Here is a 21,461-nt window from a genome sequence, read left to right as displayed (position 1 = left end):
TTCAAATAGTAGGTTCTCCCACTTAAGTGTTAACTTCATCATCAGATAATATTTTACTTAAATTCAAATACATATGACCCATGTAGACACTTTGCCTATTTAAGTGATAACAAGGAAATGAAATTTTAACTTCGTGGAAATAAAGATAAATTTTCTTGTTATCTGTAGTTTTTATTTATTTAATTGGTCCTTGAAGATTGGTCTCAAATATTATTTTTGAAGTGTTAAAATATTTATATTTAAATACACTATTAGTCATTAAAGTTTAACCCATAAGCAAAATTGAGACATAATCATTCTATAAAGATTGAAAATGATCACTTAATTTTTTTTATAAGAACTAAAACTAACCACTTTTAAGTTCTTTAGGGACTAAAAGTGATCGTTTTTAAGTTTGTCATGGAGTAAAAGTAATCGATTTAAATTTCAGAAGCTTGTCTTGCCTATAAACTACAACCTTCGAACTACAAGCCCCACAAACGAAACCTTTTCGTCAATGAGAGGCTACTAGAATCTCTCAATGATATCCACCTTCCTCCAAGATCTTGGGTACTAATAATAATGGTCTCCATGAGAATTTGGAACCAGACAGAAGATAATGTTTCTTTCAGTATTCAAATGGTGAATAATGTAGAGAGAGTCTCTATATAGTCCCATGATTGTGAATTTGTAATTAATGTTAAATGAAAAACTTGATGAGAGAAGGGCATCTTAATTTTAGGCATTTTCAAATAGTAGGTTATCCCACTTCTCCCACTTAAGTGATAACTCCCTCATCAGATCATGTTTTACTTAAATTGAAATACATGTTGACCCATGTAGATTCTTTGCCCATTTAAGCGATAACAAGGTTTTGCCTGACTCATGACCCATGGAGTGTCTACAAGGATCGTGAACCGGGGCAAAACCTTGTTAGAGAGTACTCTCCCAATGCTTCTAGCATTGCAGTTAGCTTCACAAACCGTTGGAAGTTCAATTGTGGAACTGGGTTATGCAGATGAGTTACTTAGGGTGGTTAATGGCTAGTGAATTAGATTTGTTAGGAGAGTTGTTTGTTAATCAAGTTGTTAAGTGAGTTCTCTCTAATTTATGGTAAACACCATTGTATAAGTACTTGTATACTGACTAATTATGTAGTGTGCATGGTTCAGTTTCTTTTTCAGATTCATTCTCTACTTCCTCTCTTCTCTCTCTCTCTCTCTTGGTCTTGTTTCACAGATACAGTCCATGTCTTTCATATTCTAGTATGGTATCAGAGCCCCATTAAGATCCAGGTTTCCTCATCTACCTCCTCTGCTACAACAAATCCAAATTCTTCCACATATGTTTTCTCAACAAACACCTATGTTTTTGTTATCAAACATATCAAATTTAGTGTTCTTCTAAGCTATTCTAAGGTTGATAATGTGGAATTGGTAAGAACTATGATGGTGGTTACTTTAAGGGAACTTGGCCTCCTAAGATAGAAAGAGATGAGAGTGAGAGAAGGAATCAAGAACAACTAGAATTATCATTTCAGTCGTACCATCCTCTTGTACAATTGTCCCTCTTATACACTCTTCTAAACACAGCTGGCCAACACAAATTCCAACCGATTCTACCCACTAACTTAACTCTTCCACCTGTACAACACTCTTGATACAACTCACATGTACACAGTTACAATTATACAGACTAACTCTCAATTAAGGCCCTAACATTTAGTTTCTGTTAAACTAACTTTTCACAAAAAAAAAAAAAAAAAAAAAAAAAAGGATAAAAGTTTCCGTTAAACTAGATCAAAGCAATTACGTACGTGGAAATATCAAATTACATCTATTCCCAAAGTTTGCTCACTATTAAGCTTTGTTGAGAGCTTGCAACTATGTCCTAGTCAGTTTCTTCAAGACGAGAATGGTAGTGTTAAAGCACATGAAAGTTCATTGTATTATTGCCCGGGACCAAGCCAAAGTTTCATGTTAGCCATGTCCTAATCAGTTTTTAACACTCATGAATTCGATATTGTCAGCTCTGAAACCCTCTCTTGCAGTCGGACAGAGCACTGCACATGGTGTTTTGGAGGTGGCAGAAAGACAATATACCTCAGTTTTTAGATCCAATGTGCTAAACCTCAAATGGAGCTCCACAGCTTAAGAATACCAATGATTCAGTAAGCATGTATCTTCCACGAATTAAAGAAGTGAGAGACAAGCTAGCAGTAATGGGGGGGTTCAAATTTCAAATGAAAAAAAATTACATATAGTTCTCAAAAGGCTTCCACATGAATACCATGCCTCTGGTTCTGCCATGAGGACTCATAATGAGACAATTTCGTTTGAAGACATTCACATACTGCTCACTTCAGAAGAACAATCACTAGAGGATTCTTAAATAAAAGCTTTTCTTACGTACTTTCCAATGATGTCTTGTTCGCACAATCTCATATCATTTGACTACAGTAATCAAACCAAAAGTACAAGTTTTCAACATTAAATAGAAAATTGCGAACTATTAAAGCAATTTTTTCCCCCTTGATTTCTGGATATCTTGCACGATTCAAGATAACATGATTGATTCAAACAATAAATAGATAAATCGATGGGAAATTCATGCCTTTTAAGATGGATCCACGTTTACTCTGTATTGGATAGTTGGTTATTTTTCCTGTCAAATTTTGATTAAACTTGATCAAAGATAACATTTTGCAATAAATTCTAATTTCCCATTGGAGTTGGTGTGCTCAAGAACCATGTAATTCCAAGACTCAAACCAAATATCTCACGGGCAGTTCCCATAAGACCAACCCATTGAGGTAACTCGTTTAATTTAACTTCTGAAGCTCTTTTTTTTTTTGGAGAAAAAAGAATGAATTTTTATAAAACTAGATTTTTCATTTTGCTTTAAGCTAAAATAATAATGAATTTTCTTATAAAGTTTAGCAAGAGATAAAATGGGGTATTCACAATTTGTTCACTAGTTAGTCCTTTCTTTGATACATATAACTTGAGAATCCTATTTAAAACCCCAAAATTCAGTATTAATACATTTTTCCTTATTAATAAAATTATTTTAGGAATTCTCTTCCGATGGCTTGGTATTCACTCCAAGGAACCCTAAATATTGAGAACATGCAACCCTTATTATTGATTCTTAAACTTTATTTTCATTTGTCCACTTGGCGTGAACTTCAAACAGCCTTAGGTGCCAAAGTTTATCTGTTTTTTCCTACTCTGATCCTCTGTAAATTCCTTCGTGAATTTTTTACTGCATCACTTTTCTCACAAACATCCAAACCAAAAAGAACGAGCAAAATGCTTTAATCATTTCAATTACTTCTCACTACTTCTTAATATTAATTTTCCACTCCCTTCAATACCTTCATAAACTCACATACTATTAAGAGTTGGAAAATGAGAATATTTAGGGCAACCTGAACCTAGTGAATCATTGTTCTTTAATTACAATCAGAAGCAACCTTAAATCTGAAATAGAGAAAACTTATAACCCCACACACTGCTCAAGAAGATGGGACAAGACAATCTCCTTTGAAAATCACATTGCCCTTGAATTACAAATTCTATAGCCTTGTGGTATACAACACTAAGTGCTAACTATTGAAATTGAAAGAACTTTTCTGAAATGCTAGTTTCAAGTGCACATAGAAGACAATTTCTGAAAGGTGTGATACATAACAACTTTCAACTCATGTACATCTATTTATCTCTTACTGCCACTTTTTTTACCCCTCTTGTTTTTCTTGGACTTGTTACCTTTCCCCTTATTTTCTGTTTCCCGGCTGTTTTTGCTGTTGGAGACTGACGCAACATCAGCACTGCTATTTTCCTTAGCTTTGCTATCACTGTCCTTTACATCACACTGCTGCTCATTTAATATATTGCCAGAAGTCTCAACCACAAGGTTTGTGCCCTGTTGGAAGAATAGCTTACTTAAGATAGGTTCCAGATTTGGCCTTCTTGACAGCAATCTCTTGCAAAGTTCTCGAATTGTTGACATATTGTTTCCAAGTTCCGGTTCACTGAGAAGGTCATGCAAAAGAGAGAAGGAAGAAAAAAAGGTCAGGAAAAAAAAGGGAAGGTTTGAATAAGGACCCCTTTTAGACAAAGCAAAAGAAGGCTAGTCATATCAAAGTCAATGTATATACTGACCTCACATCCAGTGCAGCAGAAAGTTGCGTCATTTCATCAACCATGCTGTCTACTTCCTCCACTAGGTTTTCATCAACATTGTCGATAGTATTCTGAAGGCGTTCATTCTTAACAGTACTTATAAGGTGAATACTTTTCTTCACATTCACCTGCTATTTACATAGGAACAGAATAAAAATTTAGTATGATGCTCATTTGTGAGTATTCTTTTCACTGAAGTCAAATATTATACGAAAATTTTGCATTACCTTACATAGGAAAAGTATAAAAATACAGTATGATGCTCATTTGCATAAGCCTTTTGCTGAAGTCATATATTATATGAAAATTTTGCATTACCTTCATTGTTTGGACATTTGACAAAAAGCTCCTTGGATCTTTAACACACTCCAACGACTTCAAATCTTCAAATATTTCCTGAAAGTAATTCACTCGCAGCTTGCTTCCGTTTATGTTGTTCAAGTCCCCCTGATCTGCCACCACAGCCAAGTTTGAAGGTGCAGTCTTACAACTGTCTTGATCATAAGTGCCTGAAGAAAGCACTTCATTGCCAGAGTTAGTTGCTTCCACTTCAACTGTCTCAGTTTGACCTTGTGATGCTTTCACTGTCTCTGGAAACAAGACTTTTAACATGTCCTCCCTGCACTGTTTTACCCTCATGTCCACAAAAATGGCATCTGGACATAGAAACCTTGAACAATTTCCTCCCAAACTCACAATTACAAGAGGATTGTGAATCTTTTTAAATGCTTCAGCTAGCACATTCACATTTATATGTTTCCGTTTTCTCCGAATGACATCATAAAATTCCCACGGAAGTTGCTCAGTAATATAGCTCCTACAGAGAAGAGAAAATACAAATTCCAAAAATCCCCCCGAATTCAGATGAACTAAACATATTATAGAAACCAATCTCAATACCAGCAGTGGATAGTAGTCCTTCACGTTTACATGATACTTTCTGATCCAATCCATTGTATCTTTCTTATTAAAAAGAAGCTGCTGAGCAACATTGACAATAAACTTAAAGATAACATGGCATGATCCAATACCAGCAGTGGAATTTGGGTTGGTATCTGCATCTTGATAGATAAACCATTCAGCAAAAGAAGACTTCGAAGTGATAAAGTATCCCTTGAAGTAAGATGCCAAGATTAGGAGGCGCTCAATTAGATACAAGAAACAACCAGGTGAAATATAGTCGACTTCTCTCCAATTTGCATTGTAAGTATCCATCAAAGCTTCTTGTAGCTTCAGCAGAACGCACAATTCTCTTGGAGATTCAGAGTTATTGTTAGTTATAGTACCTTGAGGAAATTCTGGTCCCATATTCCCACGGAGAACCTGAATGAATGTCTTCCATGGTGGATTTCCGTAAGTCCCATCAAACCTTTTCAAAATCTCCTTATATAAATCATTGTTTATCTTACCCAATCCAAGAGTTATCACTACAACTCTTCCAATTTGCCCGTATGTCAACTTACCCTTCAAGCTGATGTTTTCAATTATGATCTGTTCTAGTAAATTCCTTGAAACCTCCGATTCTCTCAGAGAAAACATGTTCTCTGCCAATGATTTCCGCCAATCTAGTGGAAATATATAGCCAAAAAAAGACTTGGTAGAAAGTTCAACAAATCTCTGCAATGTCTTATTGTTGTAGTAACTATGGTTCCGATATTCAGATTCTGAAAGAAACTTTGCAACCTCATAGATATAAGTAAGAGATCTGCTTTGGCAGAACATGGAGAGGGAATTCTTCAATGAGAAATTGTAAAGAGCTTGAAGATTGTCCAAGACTTTCATACCAGCACGAAGTAATTCTGAACACCAGTAACCACGAGCAGCTGAAACAAAATGGTGAACATTAATATAAATCACATTTCCATTCCGCTGAAGGAGTCTACTGTCCAATTCTCTTACCCAATCCGCATCAGGGTTGAGCAATAGATAGATTGCATTAAGATCATAAAACTGCTTCCGCACGCCCAAGTAATTCAAACAGAAATCACCATAACTTCTATATTCATTATCATCTTGGATGTCAAGACATTTGAGATATTTGAGAATGTTCACAATCTTATCTTTCCAAAAATTCCAAAAGTAAACTAGTGTTTCTACTGAAATCTGATCTCTGGAGATCATCTGTTCCGAATGCTTTGTCAGATCAAAAACAACATAATCCTGCCACACATACTTTGAAGAGTTTGACTGAAGATGAGCATCTAGAATTTTTCGAGCAGCAATTGTTTCACCTCCAACACTATTATGTCTCTGAGAAGCATTCAAATACTTTTTAGTTATGGACAAGTTAGTCAGTTCACTTGATAAAATGTCTGCCTCTCTACAAACAACCAAATAGTAGTCATTTGACTCATTCTTAGCAAATGACTTGGCTTTTGCCAAAATCTCCTGCTTCTGTGCAAACTGCTTTAATGGCCAGCCTTTGCTTCTAGGTGACCAAAGTGAGTTGTAAAGCACATAGAAGAGACATAGCATGGACGCCTTTTTGAAATTCCCTGCCTTCCCTAGGAGATCAGCTTCAAGTAGAATCTCCCCTCTCAGCTCCGCAATGTTTGCAGCCTCCAAGAAGTTTCCTGATTCTTCTTCCAACAAAAGAAGCTCATCAAGGCAATTCAAAGACTTCAAAAACTTGCGCATCAAATCGATGGATTGAAAAGCTTTAACAAATTTCATCATGGCTCTGTTATCTTTAAGCTCATGGTGATGAAGAGCACAACCCTCTAGAAACTCCTGTTCAATCTTGTCTATTTCCCTTCCTCTTGTAGCCACACCAAAATCCATCTTTGCATGATTTTTCCAATACTTAATGTACTCGAAACCATTGTCAAATAATTTACCTTCGGTGCAAACTTTCAAACATTCTGAGAAAAAGTTGCCTCTAGCATACACATTAGCTGCCAGTTCATAGCATCCTCCTAGAGAAAAGCATTCCCCAGCCCTTTGTAGTCCAGGCTCCCCACATTTTTCTAAATAAAGCCTCCCTGCAACGATAAGAAGTTCAAATTAAAGGTTGATATAGAGAAGAACAAATTTTGTACCATTTAAATTTTCAGGGATGAAATTGCAACTATTTACATTTGAAGGAAAAAAATGAAAATTGGATAAAATTTGAAGTACAAATAGGTGTATTTCAGCCACCAATTTTTTATAAACCAAACCATTGAGAAAACCAAAAAATTGAGAAGTTTTAGGTTCAAAGGTCTAATCAGGAGGTCAACTAAGTTGGACAATGGCGTCCATTTTCTATAAAAACTAAAAAGAATAACAAAATAAAAAATAAAAAACTTATTGAAATTGGGCTAATTAGGTGGATAAACAGATGACCCTTTCTGTCACGTGCTTATTCCCGACAAAATTGTCTAAAAGTGTATTGAAAAGGGCAAAAGAAAAAACCCTAGGAAGACACACTAAGATATCCCAAGCAATCAAACCTTTGAAGGATACTGCAATTATACCTGTATTCCTTAACAAAGCTAGAAAATTTTTGAAGTCCATGTCAATTTTGACAAATTGTGCAAAAATATTTATATATACTGTTCCTAAATATTTTTCAAAGAAAGATTAGGATGAATTTAATGCAGGACAGAAGTAGTTGGATATGATACCAATTTGATGCAGGATCTTTAGGAATCTGACACTAGGTTAGATTTCTTGACGAGATCCTGAATGCCTCTTTAATGCTTTAATGTTAAAAAACATAGCTATTGTTGGATTAAGATGGAGAGTGAATTTTGAAGGACTTTTATGGTTGTTTGATACCGAATCAGTGAACAGGAGTAAAAGAAAAGACAAACCCTAGGCATTTGTAATTAGATTTCCATTAATCACACTTAAAAAGAAGAAGGCAATCACACCCTCAAATTTTTTAAAAAGCTACTTAAATTTTATTAAACTTAAGCCTTTACATAACCAATAAACTAAGAATCACAGCCATCTGTCAGAGCCCAAGTCAGCAAACCCATAAACTATCAAATTATTTCCCTGGCATTAGAAAAGTGAATTAAAACGCAACCAGAAGTTTGTTTTTTTTTTTTTGATAAGTACGCAACCAGAAGTTTCTTAAAGCAAATAAACCTAAAAACAAGATAACAACTATAAGACTAAGACTTCATTACAAAATTTGAACTTTTCAATTTTCAGACATTGAAATTTTTAGATGATGTCATGTCCCTTAACAATGTAGTTGTGACAGAAGAACAATAACAAAATGTACATCACCGATGATAGGATATATTTGACCAAAGTCTGAGTATCCAATGCATACCTGCTCTTTCAAACTCCCCCAAATCAGAAAAACATTGGGCAGCAGAGTCAGCTTTGCCTATATCTTCAAATATATCAGCAGCTTGCCTTAGTTTAACATTTGCCTCTTCAGGATTTGAACTGCGCATATGGTCAGCATCTGCTCTAAGACCAGCAGCCTTGGACCTTTTTTCCCAATAGATATCACCAGCTCTTTCAAAGCACATGGTTGCAGATAGAAAGTTATGCTCATAATACAACTGCAAGAAAACAGATAACAGAGTTGGAGATATCCAGTAATGGTTTTTCCAAAGGGGAGAGAGAGAGAGAGAGAGAGAGAGAGAAGGCAGCAATAAATTTTCAGAGTGTCACAATCAATAATACTGTAGTCACCTTAATGCCCCGGGACTTCCACTCCTCTGGACTGCTAGCAACTTGCATTGCCTGAGCAAGTGAATCATCCAGTTGTCTGACTTGGACAACACACTTTTTCTTCCAATAGTCAAACATAGGTTTACAATCGTCCTCTGTATTCTCACAAATCCACAACCTCTGCCTGGTGCGAGTGATAGCCACATAAAGTTGCTTCAGTTCAGAGCACAAGACATTGTGTTTAGCCTCATTGAAACTTGGGAAAGAGCTAGCTAAAGTTGGGTCAAGCAAATCTTGCTCTTTCATATATTTATATATCACTCTCCATAGATTTTTCTTAGGTGACGAGCCAAAAAAGTTATACAACAATACATCCTGTGGAAGGAAATTACGAGAGTCACAAATGGGTTGAGAAATAAAGGCAATAAATTACTGATACAGTTAATAAACCACAATTTGAACAAAAGAAGTGATAATCTTCTAACATATAAATAAATTATGGTGTAATAAAATGAATGACTTAAAATTATTATATCCACCTGAAATTCAAGGCCCTTGCACTCCACAATAGTTAGAATAAGAGCTTGCTTTCCAACATGATTGGTAATTCCCTCCCGAACACGATCATCTCGTACCAATATTACCTGCTCTGCACCGAAGCCAACAATACTCCCTCCAGCATTTCCACTATTGCCAAAAATAGTGACGATAGCATTTTCGTTGTTCTTGGATTCAAGCAGAATAGGAGCTTCGCCATCTATACGACTAGTCTCAGGCTGCAAAAGATCAGTAGATTGAGGAAAGAAATGATAAAGAAGTTCAATAACACTCTGTGATAGCTTAAGAATTCCATCGTGAGTACGGAAGTTCTGGCTCAAATGGAGGATTTCTGAGATTAATCCTTTCCCTTTTCTTCCATCTTTTCCACTGGATTTCGATTCCAGCACAAACTTCTTGTAGAACAGAGACCTTATATCTTGGAATCTAAAATCAATTCCTTTCGCAATTGTCTGAGCAGTATCACCAGAGAAAACAAAACCTTCTTCAACATTTCTACAAATATATTTAAATAATGCAATTTGGCTCAATGTAAGATCCTGCACCTCATCAACATATACAAAATCCATTTCATCACCCTTGTATCTTTCAGCTCTTAATCGACGATGAAGATCAATTACAAGGTCAGAAAAATCAAACTCAGCATTTTCATTCTTCATTTTTTCATAATTTTGAAAGATGTCATATACCATTCCTCTCTTTTCTCTACTTAGATGGGAAACCCGGAAATCTGATAGTAGAACATAGTCCTCACGACTAAGTTTACCATCAGCTGCCTCCACAGATTGTGGGCCACCTTTTATATGGGAAATAATCTCTGTGAAAACTCTGGAAGAGTCAAGCTTCTTAGTTAGCTGGGTATTGAAACGGGGCCAGTATGATGTACTAAACCTCTCATAATTAACTTCTTTCATCCTTATAAAGCTCTGTAAGGCAACTAAACTACCACTTATTGGACCATTAGAAAGTTTCCTTGCCTCATGGAATCTTTCAAAGTATGAATTACCCACAGTTCCATCAAGCATTATCAGAAATTTGTGAAATGTTATGACAAGAGGATATGACTTGGGGGGAACATCAACAAAAGAATCTGGGATATCATTGAATTGAGAGGCATCTTCGAAATCATCCATATCAATTGAAGACCTTTCTTTTGAAGAATTACCAGCACAGGCAAAGCTGCATATGGGGAAAAAAAAATTGTTAAAATAGGCTTTTCATTTGAAATCAACCAACATTATTGCCAAGAAAAAGAAGAAGTGTATATAACATTTATGAAGTGTATTTAGAATATTTTACAAAGAGGAACTGATATTCATGGTTCTACTAACCTCAGTCAATTCATTACAGTGAGAGAATTGGTTACAATATGCCTCTTCTAATCGTGACAACCTAGTGGGACACTCATCACCTATATATTCTAGACACTTCTAGAAGAGTACCACATACCACCCATAGAGCACAAGAGTACAACGCAATAATAAATTATCTATCTAACATTGGGGAATACAAAATATTTTTCAATTTGAAAGATCAATGAGCGCAGTTTCAAATACTTTTCTAATATTACTTTTGCTTTATTTGATTTGAAATTAAAATGAGCAACTTCAAATTTTTTTTCTCAAAGAAAGAGAATTAAAATATGTCCCCTTAAGAAAGTTGGATTTTCAAAGGCATACAAACAATTTGGAAAAGAGAGAGTAACAAAGTAGATTTGCGACAACCATTTTATCAGATAATCTACGCACCTTTTCAAGTGAGAAACATGTTGTTTTATAGCATAACACAGTTTAGGACTCACTGTCACAAAAAGTTGGCGCAATATAGTTTCCTTTATGTCAGCAGCAGTATCCTCAACTTCCTTTTCCTCACTATGCACAAGTATATTGTTCTTGACATCACCCAATAACTTTGTTGCCATATGGTGCAATTTTTCTTTCTGAAATAACTTCATAGTCAAAACAGTAGTTTTCCCAGTACCTGATCGCCCCAGTACAAATGTACTTCTAGGAAAAAGGATTATCTCTAGCTCTTGATCAGTTACTTCAAAAGGTAGATCCAATTCACCACCATCATTGTTAGAAAGCAAGTGGCTCACTACACCTGACGATAAGGAGTAGAATTTCATCAGCAACAGACTCTCACTCACCCTAGCATTCTCAATATAACTTCTGCCATCAGAAGCACAACCACTTAGATCACTCCCATTTTCATTGTTATCAAGATTCCTAATCCGGACAATATCAGAAGAGATTGACCAACTCTTTGGAATTTCCAAATCCCTAGACACAAAGCAAGAAAAAAAAAATCAATATATAAAAATGAATTTCTAGTAAATTTAAAAAATCAAAATAAGGCACCATCAATTTCCAAAATTGGCAACATTATTATGGATCTACAAGAATGAAAAAGACATACGCACCCCTCACGACATTTCTCTTGGCAGCAATTAATAAAGTGATCTGTATATTTTCCAAACATGCTATCAAGACGTTTGACTAATTTTGGAATATCCTCTGTAGGTAATATATCCCATATCTTCAAAACTTGAGAGTACCTCAATTCCTTTGCTATGTCACTCCATTCCTTTACTATGTCATTTGCACAAACAATATAAAGTCCTTCAACCTTAAATTGCTTTAAGATCCGTGAAGAACTTTCACAAATTCCGCTAAACTTTTTGGGTCTCCAGCCACTAGAAATTTTAAGTAGAAGGTTTATAACTGACTTCTTTGTCCGGACAAACTTCAGTTTCTGAAATGATTTCAGAAAGTTATCACTGAAAAGAACCTGTGGAGATTGCAAAAAGGAAATATAATATAATATAATATAATAAGTACATAAGCAAATTAAGAAAGAGTATTAACATTGCCGCTATTGGAAATTACAAATATGAAAATATATAATGAAAAATATAGATATGAGCGGGCCAAATACCTTCCACCTAGCACTTTTAAAAAGTATGCTATTAGGATTAAGCAAATCATCAAACTGTTCAAATTCTTTCTTCACATCTAAAATTGCTTTTGCCAAATCCTTGTCCTCATCAGCATGAAAGAAACATTGACGATTCTTAGCATCAAGGACCAAGGTTTCCCAAACAGATCCACTATTCACTAGTGTTCTTTCATTTCCCAATATCCATAGACAGTGCCTGAAAGGCATTACAAGGCCAATTGTTATTTACAATACTTTAAACTGGAATCAAAAGCAATCTTCTCAAAAAAACTTACATAAAATATTACCTAGCCCTTGTAAGAGCAACATTAGTTCGCTGCAGATTCGATGTGAACCCAATTGATGCACGAGTATTAGATCTTACTGTTGATATTATAATTAGGTCCTCCTCCCCACCCTGGAACCCATCTACTGACTTGACCTTCACTGTAAACCCATCAAGGTCATCATACTTCCGTCCAAGTCTTTCTTGAATTGCAACTACTTGAGCAGCATAAGGAGATATTACACCGATGTTGAGATTCTGTTTTGAGTCAGTACCATCCCATGCTGTAATCAAAGCAAAAGCCAAAACAGGGAATAAATAAAAAACAAAGTTTAGGTGCCTGTTTCTCAAAGAGACGTAATTCCATCATAAGAGACTGAGGTAAGGAGACATATAAAGGTAAAAGGATAAAGACATAAGATGATTATCCTAAATGATAAAAAATGTGTTCTTTGCAGTCTTTTAAAAGATTTAATACGCCGACTTTTGCATTCCTTTTGACTCCAATAAATGATCCAGTCCAAACATCTTCAGAATAAACTAATTCTCTGGTGAAAATGTTCATGATCTAAATTGATCAAAATGAATATTGCCAGATGAGCAACGACTTAGTGTGGAGAATATCCAAGCTCCGTATCCCCATTAAATCTGTTTTGAATAGCAGGTGACCTCAACCTGGCTGACACCCTCTGTGTGTTGTGCAACCAGCTAGCTGAAACACTAGAGCATCTCCTACTTGACTTCTCTTTCACAATCATTTGTGAGTTGCTCAAACTGGCCAATCAACCTAAGCATGCTAGTAATTCTATCTACTAGTGAGCTGATCAAAAAGGTAATCTCTCCCTACAAATACTTGAACTTAAGAGAAGAAGATGGTCCACATTGTTTGAAAAATTTTGGTGGGTTAGAAACCAAACTTTAGTTGAAGGCTGCACTCTGGAACCACTTAAAAAAGTATCAAAAGTATTTAGAAATTTCAGAGACCATCAATCTGCTTAGGATACTGCACTCTTTTGAATCTACTGTTAGGACCTCAATTAGGTTGGCACAAAGTTAACTTTGATGTTGCCAACCCACCCAACTTCTCTATTGCTGCAGCAGTTTGTAGAAATGATAAGGTCATAAGGGTGATATAATCTCTGCCTATTCCAAAGTGCTACTAGATTTAGACTCTCTGCTAGGTGAAGATGCTGCTGCTAGTTTGGCAATTTCCTTGGCAGCAGACATGTAAACCTTTTAGCACACAATATTGCGCATTGGGCCAGCTTTTGTATGTGGGATGGGACCCTCACCATCTACTCGCTTCCTCTTGGGTCTTTATTCCTGAGGATAGAGATGCGCCAGAGCCTTCCCCCCCTTCTTCTTTTAATTAAATTATCCTTATATATATATATATATATATATATATATAAAGAAAAAAAGAAGAAGATGAGCAACAATGATACAACTTATAAGATTTCTCAGTAGAATTTTTTACCTTTACAATTGCTCATTTTATACAGTATAACAAAGTTAATTTGACAAAACTTATAAACTTCCCCCTGTTTGTATTTTCTAGGGAATTAGAGATCAATCAAATCAGTTTATACAGAATCAAATCAATGAATTAAATGTGCTAAAAAGTCATAAGATTATAGAGTAGAAAGAATAAAGTGCAATTGAAGAATAATATAGCATCAAGGTCAATAATTTTTCATTAGAAAATACAACACCAATTGTAAACTTAGCCCATTAGCAACATAAAGCCTGATTGAACTTATTTTTAAAAAATATTGAGATGGGCATAAGAATATAAGACTTCAACAGGAGTTACCTTTGTATAAATTCAGCAGTATTTTCTTCACAATAGCAACCTCAACCATGTTTCTCCAACTACGCTCAAAATCATCCCTCTCTTCCCTACCATCTATTAGATTTATGAAAGAATAGGGACCAAACATCGGACCGTGAAGATATTGTTTTTCATAGCTTTTTCTTTTGACATTTGGGGCATCTAAAATCTGGTTGCCATAAAAATGTGAATTTGGGAAAAAACTTATAGATGGATGCATTCGGTACTGAATATCAAGAAGATGCTTTGTGTAACCCAATGAGCTCAACCTCTCAAACAAACTTCTCCCAAAACCAGCTTCCTCAGAAATCTACAAAAGGATATTAAAAGATTCTGAAATATTAAAAAAAAAAAAAGAAAAAAAGAAAAGGAAAACCAATTCACATGCAAACAAAAATATCAATATGAAAGAAAAACCAAATAGCATTTACATACATTGCTTGCAATCATTGCTGGTAATTGGCACTCATCACCTACGAGGACAGCATGCCTCAAACCCGGAAGTTGCAGGGGAATGGTTGACTCACACTCCTTTAATTGTGCAGCTTCATCAATAACTAGAATGTTCAGTGGGTCCATTGCCACTGAATGGAGCTTATAAGAACTTGAAGCAGTGCAAAAAATTAAGGAAGCTACTTTGAAACAAAACTCCTTTATTGACCATTCGTTCATAGTGCTTGGAAGACCAAGTTCATTAAATGAACACTGAAGTTTTTTTAGAAGCGAAAGACATTCTTCTCTCCATGCATACAGCTGGAATGGTACATCCATAAATGGCTCAGAAATATTTTCACCTACTTCTGAATTTGAAAAAAGCTCCACCAGTGTTTCAGATTCCACATTGTCTTGAAACAACAAGGTTTCAAAGGACTCAAGTAGGCCAATAAGAGAAAAAATGTTTTGAAGATTATGCTCAAGAATGTATTTCTTGGGTAAATGTGTACAAAAGACTAGAAGACAATTTTTGAGTGGTGATGAAGTAGCAACAAATCTTTTTCTCAGAAAATCAAGAAATGAATTGCACTTCCCCTCACCACCATCAGTTTCATCCCTACTTTCTATCTCTTTAATTTCTTTTTCATTGTTTTGTTCTTTCTCTTTGATAAATTCATTTTCCAAGAAGATGTGAAATTGAGAAACACAATCTTCAAGAAGATCAATCATTGAAGCAAAACAATGCCTCCAACCAGTCAGAGGCCCCAAGCACTCAGTAAGCTTTTGGACCCGATAATCCAAATATATCATTTTCATATCAGAAACAACTTTGAGCCGCTCCTTATTCCCAAATAAGAGTATGTCTCCGAATGAGCAAAACAAAGCATCAGTTCTTATATTTGTTTCAAAAGATTCTTTCACCAGCTTTAGGACGCGCAAAGCCACTTCTGTAATTGCAACATTTGTTGGGGCACAAGTAAGAGTTCTATATCCCATTCTTAGAAGGGTAAAGAGTAGGGTACTAGTGGTTTTTGTTTTGCCAGTACCAGGCGGACCCCATATAAGTTCCACAGACAACTTGTGGTTGCAACGCATCTTACGAAGACAAGACAGGATAGCATCAATTTGGGATTCATTCAGTTTTGGAGTAATACTTGTTGCAAATATCTCACCCCCGCTGCCATCACTCTGTACAGAACAGAGATCACAGTCTTCCTCATTCTGTTGTGCAACATGAGAAATGGGAAACAATTAAAGAAAGTCTACACAACAAATGTCAGTAAAACAAGTATAAATAAAGAAAAATTAAAGCAAGTTTCTGTTGCTGCAATTGACTTATAAATAAATTAAGGAAATACATGTGCATGACATTTCATAACCAAAATTTGGTAAAGGAGAGAGAGAAACAGAAGGCTAATAAAGTCAAACTATATTGTCACAGCAGTTTAAACACCCAGCTGCTGTATATGGGGAATACTATTACCAGCTTGTAAAAGACAAAAGTAGGAACTCCCATTGGCATTATAACTAATAAGCACAGTTGCTTAAGGATCAACGAAAAGAACATCTTTTGTCAAAAAATTTTGTATCTTCTTCTTAATCCTTCTAAAGTAACAAAAATAATTACTTTTTCATAAGCATAGCATTTTTTCAAATAATTATTAAAATAATATAATCAGTACACAATAACCCATGCTAAGTATTCTATTGTTGCAACAAGATGAATGCAAACTCAGTAGTATTAAATCTTCAACATTCTTACCCAATTTACTTACCAAAGAACTAGTGCACAAAACTTTCTTAATAATATTCAGATTTCCATACATGTGCAGAGCATTCCATATTCTCTTGTTAGTGATTGTATTTATCATGAAAACAACAAACAATGATTTCTGGATCCCACCATCAACATTAATGTCTTTCAACACCTTGACTTTAAAGCTAGTAGATGTACTATTATCATCACCATCATCCTCTGGAATTTTAGTGACTGCCGCAAAAGTCCATGACCTTTCTATTCTTTGTAAATCAGAAACATGCTCAGGTTTAGCATCTGCTAAAACAAAAATATCTCCAGGCAATGTTTTGTAAGGCTCCTTGCTACGATCACCGAATCGGTTTCTCCAGTTATCAACCTTAAGGTCATACAAATTTTTTCCGTATGGCTTAGATTCATCAAATGCAATTACTTCAGCAAAAGGTGCTCTTGATATAATGTCCATACTTGAATACAATTGTGCACGAGTTTCTTCCAATAAAGGGTAAACATGTGAATGAAAATACTGGTGAACTGATTCAAAGGTCTGTGGAATCTTTTCAACCTATAAAGAATGAAAACAAAGGATTAATTCAAAAAAGACTAACAAAGAAATTCCATGGAGGTTTATAAGCTGGTAAGCTCACTAATATTCTCAATAAAACACCCAATTTACAATAAGGATGCAAACTTTAGGACACTTTGCAATTAATATAAATTTTACAAGATACTAATTTTCTTGTGGTTACTTCTTCCTTCAAGAAAAATGACAAGAACAAGAATGTAGTTTTGTCTTCTCAATCTATATCTTCTTTTAATTTTTTTTAAATAATAATAAATTAATGCTCCAACCTAGACCAACTCAAACTTTCACTCTACCAGCAGAGTGTGCAACAAGGCAGCCCAACAGAGTGCCAAAAATGCTTGTAAAATTCTAGACTTGATTTGGATATTTGGTTAGAGCAAACACTGCCATGTTTAAAGGCTGTAATCTCTGCCAAGAAACTTTGTACCACATTCTTAATTGAATATACATTAGAATATATAGTTTGGGGAAAACAACTGCTACATCCTTTATTAAACAAAAAACAAAAAAAAAAAATTATAATCTTGAATTATTTTATATAAGCATCAACCTCTCATTTTTTATTTATAATCTTAAATTTTTTTTTCTTTATTAGTTTATTATAATTTTTCTATAATATGGATCATTATATACACACACACACACACACACACATATATATGGTAGTAAATAAAAAATCAAACTACCAATAATTTTTTAATTTGCTTAAAAACACAATTAAAAATAAAAAAGATATTTAATATATTATATTACCTAAATTAAATGTTGTTCAATAATATCTTACAAATTAAAATAACATAACTACCCTATTAAATTGGAATGTATTAAAAGAAATAATCTAATATATAGCCATTAATATACCGGTATGTGTTTCAATTTAGGCCTTTTTTTTTTCATTTCATTTTTTATGTCAAACTTTTAAAATGATTTTTATATTTCATTAAAACGAATGAAAGTATGAAACGCTTATAGTATATTCCATATTGTATATATTTATATCATGTACATTTTGTCCCATTATATACAGACTATTAGGGGTGGAGTAGGGCCATGTACATGGGTGGTGGGGGGGGCATGGTCCCCCCAAAATTTTAAAAGTTTCTTCAATATATATATAAAATTATTTTAATGTTTTCAAAATTTATCCACAAAAATAAGAATTGGTCCCCCAAACATTTGAATTAGTTCAATGATGATTTAAAAAAAAAAAATTGGTCAAATAGTTATAGAGACATAACTTTATTTTTCTCAATTTTATTTATTATTGTAAAATGTGCTCTTATATTTGTTAAAGTTTGACACCAAACATGTTTGGATCTATCTTTTTCAACCCTAACAAGTCATTGACTCATTAAAAAAAATTGTGCCACTAAAACTGCACATGAAATGTCTCTTTAGTTATCACATGGGTTAGAGTAAGATAGTTTCAAATACGTTTGGAGCATAACTTATTAGTCCGAGTTTTGGATCATTCATGTTTTTTAAAATTTCATTAGTTCAATTGAAAGATTTTTTAGTTACTTTAGTATAAAATTTGATAATTTGTAATAAAAATGAAACTTTTTAAGAATTTCACTATGAAAATGGTAAAAATAAATTTTATTTTATGAAAGATCATCTTCAAACATAATTTTGATTGAAAATACTAAGCATTTTTTTGTTGTTGTTAGGTGTGTGTATATATAACTTATCAAATAAAAAAGTATGTGTATATAATAAAAAAGCATGTGTGTGAGATGTGTGTGAGGATATTGTATTGATAAATATATTAGTGCTAAAACTTGACCCCAAACAAAAATTCCTGGTTCCACCGCTGCAGACTATGACTAAAACATTTAACAACTATTTCATCTTATTAACCCATTAATAGAGTGGACTCCATAAATTCAAATCTATTGTATCTATCCCCATAAAAAATAAAAATAAAAAAGCCAGGAGCTCAGTAGCATTGCTTGCACTCCTCTAAGGAGATTCAGGGTTCAAATCCCCCTCCCCATTGTAGTAACTATCGAATTAGCAAAAAATAAATAATAACAACAAATCCATTAATATAATTCAAAATTTTGGTAGGTTTTTCCAAAAACTGTATTACTAGGTGGAAGAAAATGAAATGCCAAAAGAAGCTTTTGTCTTTAGAGGAAACTGAAATGGGCTCGGGCCTGAAATAATAAAGCCCACCAAAAAAAAAAAAAAATCAAACACATACTATCTTCTTTTGCAAGCTGTTTCTCAAAAGAATATACATATATATATATATATATATATATATATATTCTTTTGTTGTAAGCACAATTAAAAAATTATTATGGTAAAATCTGCAATAAAATCAAGTGAGATTGTAATAAAGAAGTAAACCAAAAGAAGAAGGCAAACCTGGTCCTTGAAAAGGTCTTGATTTTCAATTTGTTCAAGGGACCAAGAGAGCACAATTTCAGTGAAGCCATGATCATTAGGAACTGCTCTCATCTTCTTTGAACTCTCTCCCTTCTCTTTCATCATCATTTCTTCTTATATCATCTCTGCATGCATTAATATATTATATCATCAAAAACCCATTTAGCCATTTCTCTGTAACCCTTTAATAAATTCATAGAAAGGGAGGTTTCTTAACTAGGAGGGATAGAAGTACGAAAAAAAAAAGAAAAAAAAAGAGGAACCTGGGACTCTTTAGTACGGGCATTACCAGTTGTCAAAAGAAAGAAAGGCATATATGTTGGCACCGATTTCTATCTTTGGCTTTCTTTCAACCTAAGAGAATGGATGATGAGATAGAGTTTCCATATCATTAAGAAGATTCAAGATTCAGAAACAGAAACCTTATTGAAAAGGAAAAGAACAGAGAGGACGTTAAAAAAAGAATATTTTAAGGTTCTTTTCCTTGCCCACAAAAAAGCTATGTCCTTTCGTTTTCTTTCCGTTCACAGTTCACTTGACTCTTGTTGTTGACCTCCTTCTTTATAACTTGCATTAAAATAATTATTTTAATTCCTCTTTTTCTTTTTTTCCCTCTTTTTTATTTTAATTTTTAACAAGAGCAATTCTATATTACTAACATTTTAAAATCTTTTTACATTTTGTTGAAGTTAGGGAAATTGGCAGGGACGGGGTTGAATTATGAGTGTCTTTATTCTCTTCCTACTTCTTCTTCGAAAAAAAAAAAAAAAAAAAATGGGAATGACAATGTGGCAAGTTAGAATGAGATGCATAATGGAGGTATATTAACATCTCTAATCATGTGGTTTTGATGAGATAAAAATGTTTAAAAAAGAAAAAGATAGGTGCGATGGTAAAAGACAATTTTGTTTAGGAAATAGTAATGGAATATGTATATATAAAAAAAAAAAAAAAAATTAAGTTCGAAACAATTAAATAGAATATTTATATAAAAAATTATTAAATTTGCAAGTCGTACATTAAAAAAAAAAAAATGCTAAACTAGAATTTTGTCTCTTACAATTTATACAAGCTGTCAATTTGGTCTTTGAGATTTTAACTTGGTCAATTTTGTTTGTGAAATTTGCTAAATGAATAATCGAGTCTTTCCATCTCTTTCTGTTAACATTTTGTAGTTAAGTATTACAACATAAAATATGTTGTTTTGTTACAATTTTCAAATTAAAAAAAAAAAAAAAGTGCTATATTCAAAAATACCATTTGCAAAACAATTCATTTTCAAGGGAACATAGTAACAAAACTAATCTCTCAAATCAAGGGCTAGACTTTTCTTCTCTATCACCATCATCCAACATCTGCAAAAGCACCTAAAGATGGCATCTCCTACAAAAGTGAATGCTTTTAATTGTAGTCAAAATGATTTTTTTATTTTAATGAGCGACGTTTTAGATCCACCCATGAGATCATAAAGCGGTTAAAGAGATGTGGACTAGACACAAATATATAAATTTTAATATTATCTATAACAGCGTAGGGTTTTGCATAATTGCAACATACATGTATGGATAATAAAGTTGGTTTTTGAATCTATTCGTAATGTGTTATCGTTAAAAATTATTCCTGCATTTTTGATAATGTAGTTTAGTATTTTTCTTAACATAAAAAATACACCAACGATGAAATGGGATTTATAAAATATAAAATAAAATAAAATAAGTTACATGTAATTTTCATCACATGCGTAAAGGAGTCTATCCAAATGTTTAAAAGTGGTAAAAAAAAACATAAGAAGGGAAAAATTAGAAAATAAAAATAATCATAGGGCAAGCCTACAAAAACTCGTTAGTAGACTCTTTTGATTTGATAAAAAAATTACTTCTTTACTTTTTCTTTTATAA

At 33.7% G+C, this 21,461-nt stretch overlaps 1 protein-coding gene across 1 annotated transcript; it reads right to left on the bottom strand.

Moving 5' to 3' along the window:
- Positions 1 to 3,356: 3,356 nt before the first annotated feature.
- Positions 3,357 to 20,040, bottom strand: LOC115982509. The gene is made up of 15 exons (XM_031105123.1): positions 19,853 to 20,040; positions 19,543 to 19,688; positions 16,603 to 17,148; positions 14,828 to 16,048; positions 14,375 to 14,702; positions 12,584 to 12,845; positions 12,276 to 12,492; positions 11,761 to 12,128; positions 11,087 to 11,620; positions 9,320 to 10,517; positions 8,802 to 9,155; positions 8,431 to 8,668; positions 4,485 to 7,147; positions 4,146 to 4,294; positions 3,357 to 4,015 (listed from the first exon to the last, which is right to left on the bottom strand). The coding sequence occupies exons 2-15, from the start codon at positions 19,669 to 19,671 to the stop codon at positions 3,697 to 3,699; spliced, it is 8,526 nt and encodes a 2,841-aa protein (XP_030960983.1). The 5' UTR covers positions 19,672 to 19,688; positions 19,853 to 20,040; the 3' UTR covers positions 3,357 to 3,696.
- Positions 20,041 to 21,461: the final 1,421 nt, after the last annotated feature.

Source organism: Quercus lobata, chromosome 3 (assembly GCF_001633185.2).
Source record: "Quercus lobata isolate SW786 chromosome 3, ValleyOak3.0 Primary Assembly, whole genome shotgun sequence".
In the NCBI taxonomy this organism is placed as follows: domain Eukaryota; kingdom Viridiplantae; phylum Streptophyta; class Magnoliopsida; order Fagales; family Fagaceae; genus Quercus; species Quercus lobata.
Note: the sequence above shows the minus strand (reverse complement) of the source record. Positions and strands in the feature narration are given on the sequence as shown.

Bases quoted from the DNA above. Each gene is read 5' to 3' on its own strand.
- LOC115982509 (XM_031105123.1), bottom strand. From the start codon at position 19,671: ATGATGATGAAAGAGAAGGGAGAGAGTTCAAAGAAGATGAGAGCAGTT. The intron at 12,129-12,275 runs GTATTTGGCCCG...CAATCTCCACAG, and splicing joins TTAAAAGTGCTAGGTGGAAG to GTTCTTTTCAGTGATAACTT. The intron at 4,295-4,484 runs GTAATGCAAAAT...TGTAAATAGCAG, and splicing joins CAAATGTCCAAACAATGAAG to GTGAATGTGAAGAAAAGTAT.